The sequence below is a fragment of the Piliocolobus tephrosceles genome, chromosome 1, assembly GCF_002776525.5.
Source record: "Piliocolobus tephrosceles isolate RC106 chromosome 1, ASM277652v3, whole genome shotgun sequence".
Lineage (NCBI taxonomy): Eukaryota > Metazoa > Chordata > Mammalia > Primates > Cercopithecidae > Piliocolobus > Piliocolobus tephrosceles.
This window is the reverse complement of record NC_045434.1, coordinates 37,487,276-37,499,475: the sequence shown is the minus strand read 5'-3', so window position 1 is coordinate 37,499,475 and position 12,200 is coordinate 37,487,276. Positions and strand designations below refer to the sequence as shown.

General features: G+C 54.2%; 1 protein-coding gene across 1 annotated transcript in view; it reads right to left on the bottom strand.

Moving 5' to 3' along the window:
* KIAA1614 (KIAA1614 ortholog) overlaps window positions 1–6,625 on the bottom strand; it is a 43,066-nt gene extending 36,441 nt beyond the window's left edge. The window contains exons 1-3 of the mRNA XM_023203522.3: window positions 6,240–6,625; window positions 2,432–3,378; window positions 1,618–1,681 (exon numbers count right to left, since the gene is read on the bottom strand). Coding sequence (XP_023059290.2) covers window positions 1,618–1,681; window positions 2,432–3,378; window positions 6,240–6,289 — 1,061 coding nt within the window. The 5' untranslated portion in view covers window positions 6,290–6,625. The remainder of the gene's footprint in view (window positions 1–1,617; window positions 1,682–2,431; window positions 3,379–6,239) is intronic.
* Between the last annotated feature and the right edge of the window lie 5,575 nt (window positions 6,626–12,200).

The following is a 12,200-nucleotide window of genomic DNA, read 5'->3' as shown; positions in this document are numbered from 1 at the left end:
CTCTGCAGCAGAGGGCATCTGCCCCAGCCTCTCCTCCAGGGCGCCGCACAGAAAGAGGGAAAAAGACAGAAGGCGACTTGAACGGGGCAGACGGGGAGCAGAGCCGGCTGAGGCCCACAGGCCTTTCTGCAGTCATGCTCCTCAACACTGTGGCAGGGCCAGCTGGGGACCAGAGGAGGGCCTAGAAACAGTCAGCCAGGGAGGTGGGGGAAGAGATACCTGGCGGAAGGAGAGGCAACTGTGATTCCAAATCATAAATAGCAAGGGACAAAGGAGCCAGACATCCCCCTCTCCATCAGACCCTTAGGCAAGCAGAAGCCCAGTCACATGAACCTGGGCTGCCCTTACTTGGTTAAGGCAGGTGCGGGGGTAGGGGACTGCGATGGACTCAATGTTTGTGTCTCCGCACGATTCCTATGTTGAAACCATATCCCCAGTGTGAGGCTGTTGGGAGGTGGGGCTTTAGCAGGTGAGTAGGTCATGGGGCACGGCCCTCATGAATGGGATTAGTGCCCTTCTAAGAGGCCCCAGAGGGCTGCCTTGCCCTTTCCTCCACCCGAGGGCACAGCAAGAAGGCACCATCTATGAATCAATCAAAGGCAGCCCTCACCAGACACTGACTCTGCTTGTGCCTTGATCCTGGACCTCACAGCCTCCAGAACTGTGAGCAATAAGTTTCTGTTGTTAGTAAGCCACCCAGCCTATATAGGCTTTTTGTTATAGCAGCCCAAATAGACTAAGATAGAGGTCTGTCCACACTTTCTAGAGGGCGGTTCTAACCGAGTGGGATTTGTGCAGGAGCTGCCTTACACCAGTGCAGCAACCGTGTCGACCTCTGCCCTCCGCAGAAACCACAAGACCTCACGGAGGCTGACATCACCAGACAGCTGGGGAAACCAGAGCTCCAGGACCTCTCAGCCTGGCAAAGACTGAGGCTGGGTTCAACCTCTGTGCAGGCGCCAGCTGCAGTCAGGCCTGCAGATGGCCCCACTCCCACCTTGAGTGTACTCTTCTCACCCTGCCTGGCTCAGGACACTGCCCATGAAGGACATGCAGCCCCATTTTCCCCGCTACACCTCGGTGGGTCCAGCTTCCCCAAAATATTCGGTGGAGGGGCTGGAGCGAAGGCCGCGGGATAGCATGGTAAGGTAGGAGGTGAAATCTTTGACACGATCCCAGCACAACCCCTTGACTGGGAATGGAATTGGGGTAAGGCTTTGTACACTTTCCCCAAGGATTTTCACACCCATGATCTCATCTCGGCCTCACAATGGTCCTGCGAAGTGAACCAGACAGATGCTATTTCCCCAACTTTAAAGATAAAGAGGCCTGGGCAAGGGAAATGGCTCCATGGACATGGAGCAGGGAGTTAGCAATGCGCTTTGTTCCCTGGTGGTTTTGCTTAAGTAGCAGGGAGGCACCAGCCTGGGGGATGTGGCGGTGGGGGCTACTGGCAATTTCTACAGGGTCTCAGGGAGGATGATGTCCACTGGTCTGCCGGTGCAGGAGTCTGCCTGCCCTCTCATTTTGGGAGGTCTCCTACTGTCCTGATGCTGAGTAAACAGAGGGACCATGGTGAGGAAGGAGGGAGAGAAAATGTGGGCTCTGAGCTCTTACCTGTTCTCGTTGGAGTCCTGCAAGGAGGTGCCCAAGGCCCAGTCCACATCCCCCACTGGTCGCTCTAGGATCCAGAACAGAAGTAGAGATCAGGACAGAGCCAGAAACAGGGCTCTCAGCTGCCACTTAGTGAACACTGAGGAGAAGGGTTTCTCCAGAAGCAACTTACTCCCCAGATAAATCCAACACCTTGCCTGAAAATTGGAGGCCGACCCTGTCACGATGACTGCTGCGGACACAGCCATACGCTGAGAGGACCACATGCCTGGGCTCAGGCATGCGGTGATGAATGAGCTTGTGAGATTTTGGAATGAGAAGGCAGGAGGGGAAAGAGGCTGTCCTCTCGGGTCTGGACACTTGTACATCCCATTGGTGCTACTGTCTGAGCTCAGCCCAGCTGCTAGAACGCCCAGCTTCTTTTAGGAAGGGGTTCCTGTCTGCTTGTCCCACCAGAGGGCCCTCACTGAGGGTGAGGGCATGTCACTGGAGGGAGAGGCAAAAAGCCACTCTGGAAAGGAATCCAAGCCGCAAGGAAGACATCATAGTGGCCTCTAACCCCAAGCACACAGGGTGGCCTCTCACTGGTCTGCAGGGTCATGGGGGGCTTCAGCAGACAGGCTGCCTGTGAGGCCACAAAGAATCTATGTCAGAGCCAAGAATAAGAGGCCATCCTGATGATTCTGGGGACAGGAAGTTGTCAGGCTCTCCCTCCTTTCCTGCCCCATTCCCTCTGTGGGACCCCCTCCTCCCCTTTTCCTCCCTCTGGATTCCCTCCTGCTCCCTCCACCACCTGGACCTACATAGTGAGCTTCACCTGATGCAGCTGTGTCCCAGGATGGAGTCCGGGAGGGGGTTCCCAACTTGCGGGGGCTCTGCCCAGAAACACTGAGCATCTCCTGCAGCAACAGGCGGTTTCTCTCCACCCGATCAGACAGGGACAAGGCACTGCTCCCAGTGCCCAGAGCCTCCAGGTCTCCAGCTCTCCAGCGCTCGCCCAGCAGGGCTGTCCTGGGGACAAATTCCTCCTCAGAGGTCAGGGATGTGCTATCCAGATCTGCATCTGTGACCACACCATCTGGAAAAGGGGAGGACCTTCCTGTCCTCGGGCTGGGAATGTGGATGATTTTGTTACAAGGACCAGGATCCCCAGGCCGTCCGGGAGTAACTCCATGGATGGGGCTCTCTTGCAAAGAGCTGGGCCCCAGCAGCGGACCTCTCTCATGGTCAGGCAGCATCCATTTGGCTTCTGGAGGCCACGGGCTACCCCTGTTGCAGTACTCACGCCCAGGGGCAGGCGGCCTGGGAGGCCCGGGGCCCCCATCCCTGGTGGGTTCCTCCTCATTGACGCTGCCGTCCAGCTGCCCATCAGGCAGGTTTTGGGTATGAGGAGCCACCACAGTACCTGGCAGGAAAGACGCCTCGGATGAAGTCCCGGCTCCCCCTGCCTTGCCTCGTCTGCATTTGGGTTCCTTGGGGGATGACCACTCGTGGGAAGCAGAGCAAGGACTCACTCCCTGTTTCGCTGCTGTCATCTTCTCCTTCAAAGCCCTCACCTTGGATTCCAGCACAGAGGGGCCTTGGAGCTGTACCCCCCATACTCTGGGAGGCCGGGGGGCCATCAGGCTGGATGTTCTGTTTTCCTGAGGGCACGGCCAGGGTCTTGGGGGGTGTCCGTTATCCATTTGTGGCTCAAGACCACTCCACTCCACAGCTGAGGTCCCCTCCATGGGGCTGGCTCTTCCACTCCCTGTCTTGGGCCCTCTGGAGGAGAAAACAGACAGAGCTCCTGAGACCCAGCACAGAACAAACCCCCACAACCTCCCGGGGCCCCAAAGTGTCTTGGTGTTGAGTCCTGTCCAGATGGAAAGTAACTTGGAGACAGAGCAGGGCATGCCCTCTAGATCAGTGGTCCCCAACCTTTTTGGCACCAGAGGGACTGGTTTCAGGGAAGACAGTTTTTCCACGTATCGGGGGCAGGGTGGAGTGGAATGGTTTTGGAATGAAACTGTTCCACCTCACATCATGAGGCATTAGATTCTCATAAGGAGCTTGCACCCTAGCCCCTCACATGCGCAGTTCACAGTAACATTTGTGCTGCTATGAAAATCTAATGCCGCCGCGGATCTGACAGGAGGCAGAGCTCAGGTGGTAATGCTCACTTGCTCGCTGCCACTCACTTCCTGCTGTGTGGCCTGGTTCCTAATAGGCTGCGGACTGCTATGGTCTGTGGACCACTATTGGTTCGTGGCCCAGGGGTTGGGGACGCCTGCTATAGATAATGTGAAAGTGCTTTTTTAAAAATGCAAATCATTGAAGAGTGCAAATAAGTTATTGTTGAATTTTTTCTTCCAAGTTTGAGTAGTGTTCTAGTTTTTCTATCCCCATTTTACAGATGGGCAAAATGAAGCTTCAGAGGACAACTAATCCTATGCCAAATGTGTACCACAGTGAAAACCAGGGTGATTTCCCAATCCCTGGCCTCTTGCTTTCCTGAAAGGTAGTTTCAGTGGAGGATGCCCACATCTGCTAACAGGCAACATGCTCTTCCCTCTCCAAGGAGAGCCAATGAGGATGATGGACATCAGGAAGACACCAAGCAGGATCTGACCTCCGGTAGAAGGTGCTGCATCCAACCTCACCCCTGACCCTTGATGCCCAAGCCACAGGACCACAGTATGGGGTTGAGCTCAAAGGGAGACCTTGACCAGTCAGGAACGCTGATCAGGCATCTGCTCTATGCCAGGCGGGACTGCAAGTGCTTTCAAACACACTCTCCCCAGTAATCCTGTCCCTAACAGAATGGCATTATTGATCAGGCATGGTGGCTCACGCCTGTAGTCCCAACACTTTGGGAGGCTGAGGTGGGTGTGTCACCTGAGGTCAGGAGTTCGAGACCAGCCTGGCCAACATGATGAAACCTCACCTCTATTAAAAATACAAAAAATTTGCCAGGCACGGTGGCTCACACCTGCAATCCCAGCACCTTGGGAGGCCGAGGCAGGTGGATCACGAGACCAGGAGTGCTTCGCGCCTGTAGTCCCAGCTACTCAGGAGGTGGAGGCAGGGTAATTGCTTGAACTCGGGAGGAGAAGTTGCAGTGAGCCAAGATTGCACTACTGCACTCCAGCCTGGGCAATAGAGAGAGACTCTGTCTCAAATAAATAAATAAATAAATAAATAAATAAATAAATAAAAATAAGTAAAAAATACAAAAAATTAGCTGGGTGTGGTGGCAGGCACCTGTAGTCCCAGCTACTTGGGAGGCAGAGGCAGGAGAATCACTTGAATCCAGGAGGCGGAGGTTACGGTGAGCCAAGATCCCGCCACTGCACTCCAGCCTGGGCGGTAGAGCGAGACTCTGTCTCAAAAAAAAGGCTTTGTTATATACTTCTACAGATGGAGAAATTGAGGCACAGATTACAACACAGAGGTGCTAAGGGGAGGCCCAGTTTGGAATCCAAAGCTTCTCATTCCAAGCCCAGGCCTTTTCCAAAACATGTAGTGATCACTTAACCCTATTCTCCTTATTCCATAAATGAGAATGTTCCATCCCCAGAGGCTGGGTGGCTTGCCAGCGCTGCACAGATCCTTAGCAGCATGTCTGATGTTTACCCCTTCACAAGGAATGAAGGTGAGAAGGGGTTTGACTCAGGGTGTTGCATGCATATCTACGTGCCACAGCATTTTAATGTTGATTCTACCTTCTGAGAAAAATGCAGCTTTAATATCATACATCTAGATGTGCCCCACTTGAAGTAAACTTTGTGTATAAAAATCCGTATGTGTATAAACTTCAAATTAGGAGTTATCCACTTCATAACACTGACCAAGGATTCACCACAAAATTCTCTTAAATGGCAAGTCCCTCTGTAGTCGTTTATTACAATTCAATTTATACACAAGCTTTCAGGAACGCACACCTTTTATAAAGAAAAATACACGTATAATGCGAAATGTCACATCAGTTTTAAGCCAGTAAAGTTTAAGGATTATCTTTAGGAGGACAGAAATAATTTGTTCTCTGAGTTAATCTAGAATGCAGCAAGTTTCTCTTTGCATCTCCTTCTTCTCTTCTAAAGTCCAATCCAGAAAACAGGGGATTAGAATGTAACATGAGCAATTTGTGTAAAGTTAAAAGAACTTTTTGTTTTTGGGGAGGCTGAAGCCAGAGGAGGCCGGGCTTGAGCCCGGGAGGTAGAGGTTGCAGTGAGCCAAGATCACACCACTGCACTCCAGCCTGGGCGACAGAGCAAGACCCTGGCTCCAAAAAATTAAAGTAAGAATTGTTAATGGGCAAACTGTGGAACAGCACGCCAGAGACCTTAGAGAATGAGACCCTCCCACTGGAGTCCCCTGGGCATGGGCTTTCGGGAAGATCGGTCAGCTCGGAGCCGCCGGGTTCTATGGCCCAAGCACTGTGATGTATTTCCTCTAACTCAGAGGGGCCAAACGAAGATGGACGTGAAGGGCGGCCCTCCCCACGACCCTTCCAGCTCTGAGCTTGTAGGAGGCCTGCCTCCCAGTGTCTGGGGCGACCTGGGCTCCCCGCTCCGCCGCCCCGCGGGTCCGCCACCCCCGCCCGGCCGGCCTAGCCGGCCCGGTGTTGCCTCCTCTGTACTCACTGGGGGCTGCTGCCCGCGGGTTTGGCCGCTGCTGCCTCTGTCCCCTCCATCCCTTGGAGAGGCCAGGCCCTCTCCAGCCCCTTCTCCCTCCCAGGCCCGCTGCTGGGTTCGGGGAGGGACTTCCAGCCCCGAATCCGGGGCCGAAGTGCGGCCCGCAGGCCTCGCCCCTCGGGGCGCGGCCGACCGGGGGTTCGGGACGGCGCCGAGGCCGGGCCAGCTTCCGGCTCTGCGGGCAGCCCCTGGTCCCCGGGTGGGTCCGGGCGGCGCAGCGCCCCGCGGGCCGCACTCCCTCCCGGCGAGAGGAGGGCAAGCGGGGTCGGGCAGGGAAGGCGCCGGCAGAGAAGGAAGTGGCATCGGCTGTCCGTTCGCGGCTTTGCCGTAGAGGGGAGAGCGGCCAAGCCCGCGCCTTCCCGGCCCGCGGCGGGCAGAGGGAGCGGAGCGCGGAGAGGTGGGGCCGCGGGAGGGGCTGGAGGAGCCGGGCCTCGGCCTCCCACCCCGCCTGGAGCCCAGCGGGGCCGCCTCTCCCGCGCCGCGGCCCAGGGAGCGAGTGCCCCCGGCCGTCAGAGGCGCAGGAGGGAAGTCCCGGGCGGTCCCGAGCTTGGGGACGACGGGGCGGTCGCCAGCCTCGCAGGGCGGTGGCCCCTTCCCCGCGGGAAAGCGGGCGCGAGAGCGGAGGCGCGCGGGGCGCACGGAGGACGGGGAGCGCGGGCAGGAGCTGGGGGCGCACCACGTTCTCGCTGGGCTCCGCGCGCCGCTGGTAACCCTACACCCAGGGCTCGCCTTTCGGGGTGGAAGCTGAGGAATGCCTTTTGTGTGGACAAGTTTTCCGGAGGAGCCGGCCGCCCTCTCGGTGGGACCGTCCATCGCTCCGTGGAGCCGTTTCCTCCGAGATCAAGGTCGTTGGTTCCCGCTCTCCAGAGGCGTGAGGGAAACCCGGAGGGAACACGGTCCGCGCATCCCATCTGCGCATTGCCCGCCGCCGCCTTGGGTGGGGACCGGTTCTCAGGGTCCTGGGGACTCCCGAGCAGACCACTTTCCGCAGCGCGGGGCGGGGGTCGCAGCCAGGGGCCGCAGCCAGGGGCACTCCCCGCAGCCGCGGCCCAAACCAACAGAGCTTGCTTTCTCCTTTCACCCAGAGGGGGTGACCGAGCCTCACCTATTTCCATGCCTAGTTTTTCACAGACGGGAAGCAATAAAAGTGGCCTCAGGAGATTCCGGAAATCTCTACAAAGAGAAAGTGCCCGTTCATCTTTCCTTCAGCCGACAGGCTTCGCTGTCAAGCATGGGGTAGTTGTGCACCTCCAGACGGCAGGACAGACACAGCAACAGTAAGGGCCGCGCAATGTACCCGTGCAGGGGAAGGAGGGGGAAGGACGTTTTCTAGAGGGGCTGCCTCTTGAGTAAGGAGGGGGTTACTGTGCACAAGGTGGGGAAGGGGCATCTGGCAGGGCAACAGGAGAGCGGAGCCTGGGGAACTGTGAGTGGATTGGCCTCTTGGCAATGTAGGAGCTTGAGAGATGATCCAGTGCAAACCCTCTGGGTCACAGTACAGGCCCAAGGTTGTGTCAGAGGCTTCGAACCAGAGCGACTCCATCTTGTGTGAGGGTGAGGAAAATGAGGCTGGGACTTGCTGGGCCGCATTCCCAGTGATTACGGTTAAGAGGACAAATTAATCGCGTTTACTAAACAGACCTAGACTTAGGAGTGTCCTGATATCTTGAGAACAGACTCATTCCTAATTATGCTTTAAAGTTAATAATATCGATTATTGCAAAATATAGTAATTTAGAAAATTAATCCTTTATCACAAACCCTTGTAGCAGAGCACATCTCCCCATGATCTTTTTTTATCCTATGTAAGTATGAAGTATTGTACCTAGGGTGGATGCGTTCCTTCTCTTACTTTCCAGAACTCCCTCCTCTGTCTGTGGAGTAGCTGTACTTTCACCACTTTACTTTCTTACTAAACTTGCTTTTGCTTTGCACTGTGAACTCACTTTGCCTTTTTTTTTTTTTTTTGAGACAGAGTCTTGCTGTGTTGCCCAGGCTGGAGTGCAGGGGGGCGATCAGTTCTCCCCCCTCAGCCTCCTGAGTAGCTGGGACTACAGACATGCACCACCACACCCAGCTAATTTTTGTATTTTTAGTAGAGATGGGGTTTCACCATATTGGCCAGGCTGATCTCAAACTCCTGGCCTCAAGGGATCCACCTGCCTCGGCCTCCCAAAGTTCTGGGATTACAGGCATAAGCCACCGTGCCCAGCCTTGCCCTGAATTCTTTCTTGTGAGAGATCCAAGAACCCTCCCTTGTGGTCCAGATTGAGATCCGTCTCCTGTAACAGTTACACAGCTCTGGTGACAGGTGGTCTCCAGGGTCCTGGGTGGCCTCTTCCCTCCCCAAAACTCACCATGTTCCCAGAACAAGAAGTTCCTCTAACAAAGCATTGGCTGCTTTTGCTTCTTAGTATTGATTGCTTCATAGAGTGGTGCCTGCACTGTTTGCAGAGGGCATACTGGGTACCAGGCATTGGCTAAGCAGTTTAAATTCATTATCTCATATTTCAGCCTTAAGAAGTGGGCACTGGCTATTGTCTCCTTTCTGTAGACACTGAGTGTAAGTGAACACCCCAGGATCCACAGCTGGGTAAGTGGCAGTCCAGTCTCCTAGAGTCCAGGCCCTCATGCCAATACACTGCACAGCATCTGCCTGTTCAACATGGAAAGATTTAGTTTAAAAAAAAAATCAAAAGATTTGTGAAAAAAATTATGAAGTGCTGTGATACTGAAAATGTGCTGGCACAGTGGCTTGGCCCTTCCTGGCTTTCTTATTCCAGCCATCTAAGTTAAAAGCCCCTCAAGACTCCTTCCTCTCCTGCATGCCCAGTGTTAAGCCTGACAGCAGCAACACTGTTACTATTATTGGGGGCATGCTATGAGCTAAGGTTCCCCACGTAGGATCCTTTACATCTTTACAACAACCACACAAAATAGGTACAGTGTATCTCCACTTAAGTGATAACGAAATGGAGCTGCAGAGAGGTTAAGTAGCTTGCCTAAGGCCATAGAGCTAGTATAGCTAGAGTCTGAACCCAGCTCTGTCTAGTTCCAAGATTTTCTGCCTTGCTTCCTCTTTATAGAGGCACCTCTGAATTCAGACTCCAAGGCTTCTGCTCCCACCCTCCCCCAGAAGTTAATGATCTATAAGGCAAGTTTCTGAAAGTTCCAGCAAAGGTTTAATGTTTAAAGAAAACCTGCCTCCCCCCAGTCTTTTGAGATGCAAATAATCACTTTCAGTTTATTTGGGTTACAGCTTCCCCCCCCCCCACCCAGGGGAGTGGGGCATCACATCTATACCAAGGCCTTAAAAGCCACCTGTCCTAAAGACACCCATGGGCACACCCTTAGAATGCTGTTGAATTACGACATCTACCTGTCGAGGGCATTCTTGTTCATCTGGCTTCTGTTTGGTTTAGCAGATATTTGTTGAGCTCCTATGAAATGTCAGAGACTGCAGAGACAACATTTAGCACCGCAGACCCTACTTTTGAGGAATTTCTGGTCGAGTTGGGGAAGGGCAGGCACACACACTTTCTGTATACGTGCTCCCATCCAGGTCAGCATAAGGTAGTGTAGGTTGCTCACAGAAAAGGCTAGATTGAGGAATGTGTGTTGGGTGAGAAGGGGTACCACGGAGAACTGGGTCTTGGAGAATGAGCAGGAATTAGCCAGACAGAGGGGGAGGGGTGAGAGAAGGCATTTCAGGTAAAGAGATGAGCATAAATGCAGGCTCAGAGGTGTGAAACTGCCTAGTTTCAGTGTTACTAAGTGTAAAATTTCACCCAGGAAAGGCAGGGGAAGGATGAGGTTGCAGGGCAGGGGAGGTTGGGTCTGGGGGAGGAGCTTGGACCCCACCCTGTGACTGGCAGCCCCTCGGGTGTGGTCTTGACCAACACCTTAGCCCTTGAGCCTGGCACATAACAATCTTATTTATTTCCTTATGCATCAGACACTTTCATTATCTTCTGGAGGGAAGTCTAGGAGGAAAACAAATAAAATGTAGACAGTGATCACAAAGCCCCTTCCTCTGCTGAACAACTAGGGAAATGGACCATCCCAAGAAGCCCCTTTGACTTACTCTGAGTGAAAATACAAGCCTCACCCTTCCTCCCAACTTTCCAACGTGCTCTGAACGTTGGAAATATGGCGCCATGTGGGCTGCGGAAACTAGGTTTCACTTAGGATGAAGGGAAAAGTAAGGGAGATGGTTCTTCCAGCTCACACCATTAGAGCAGAGTGGGGCAGGAATGGGGTGGGGGTACACTTCTAGCATCCCTCGACTGTCCAGCCTAAAGGAGCTTGTCCAAATGGAAACCTGCATTTCCTAGTGGCTCCTGTCTTGCTCACAGGAACATGGTCCAAGGAGGCAACTGATCTGAGCAGCAACTGCTGAGGACCCCATGCCCAGCCCCAGGTCTGCCCTCATCACTTCCTCCAGCAGAGGAGTGAGGGCGCGTGCAGGGTCTACCACACAGCTGCTTCCTCTCTCCCAAAACCCTCCCGCGGCTCCCCTGTACTCCCCACTGCGCTGCTGGGAAGGCTGATTCTGAGGCTTCACCTGTGCAGATTTTGATTCCTTAGGTTGGAGCAAGGCCCAGGAGCCTGTTTCCTTCCAAGCTTCCCAGGTGATGTTGAGGCCCAGTCAGTTTGGGGAAGCACAGGGCTTCGAGTTAAAACTCAAAAGCCTTTGCATGGCACATGGGCTCATCTCTCATCCCAGCCCCAAAAGCCTGCCCTGCTTCCTCACCATATTGAGTTGCTTCTAGTTCCCTGACTGATGACACTGAGTCCTGTCTCCTTGCCTTTGCCCAGGCATTCCTTCAGCCTGAAATATCTGCTTCACTCCACACGCACACATCCTGCTGTGGACTGAACTGTGGCCCCCTCCAAATTCATATGTTGATGCCCTAAGCCCTCTGTGGGATAGTATTAGGAGGCGGGGACTTTGGGAGGTGATTAGGGTTAGAGGAGGTCATGACGGTGGGGCCCCCACGATGGGATTAGCATCCTGACGAGAAGAAACCCCAGAGAGCTCTCTCCCTGCGCACCCTCCTCACCATGTGAGGATAGAATGAGAAGGCAGCTGTCTGCCGGCCAGGAGGGGAGCCCTCACCAGCGCTCCACCGAGCTGGCATGTGACCTCAGACATCGGCCTCCAGAATCATAGAAATAATTTCCTGTGTTTTAAGCCACCTAGTCTATGGTGTTTTGTTATGGCAGCCGGAGCAGACTGACATCCGCATCCCAACTTGGCTGTCTCCTCCTAGACCTTCCACACTCAGCTCACGTGTCACCTCCTCAGGAAGCCTTCCGCCACTCCCTCCACAGCCCTCACCTGTCAGAGCACCTGCTTCTGTCAGAGCACTTGTCCGCAGTTGTATACATCTAAGCCTGTGTGTCTCCCACGTCAGAGACTTCTTGCGAGCAGCACCGTATCTGGTCCTTCCTGTGTCCCTGGCCCCTGACAGGTGCCCACTACACAAAAGGTGTGGACCAAATGCCAGGTGGTTAAATAAAAGAAAAAAATCCCTATCAGATAGCAATGCCTAAGAGAGAGAGGGGCCACCGCTTGCTAAGAGAATCAAGGTCCTCTCCAAGGGATTTGGTTCGTCCACTCAGTATGGCCAGTCCTGCCCCAGGCCCTGTGAGAAAGTCAGCCACCAGCAGGCCCGGGAGCTGTGCCCAGACTTCCTGACTGAGCCCTGCTTACATCCGATGCCCAGGCCTCCTGGCCCCTGGCCCCCTTCCCTCTTTTCTCTTCCCCAAAGTGCCATCCATCACCGACAGCAGCGTTGGGCTTATACTTCAGTTCTGAATGAGCCTGGAAATTTGGAAAGAAAATACCTATCAGAAGAAGAAATGGATGGGGATAGGGGAGAGGAGAAGGTAATGAGAGAAAAGTGT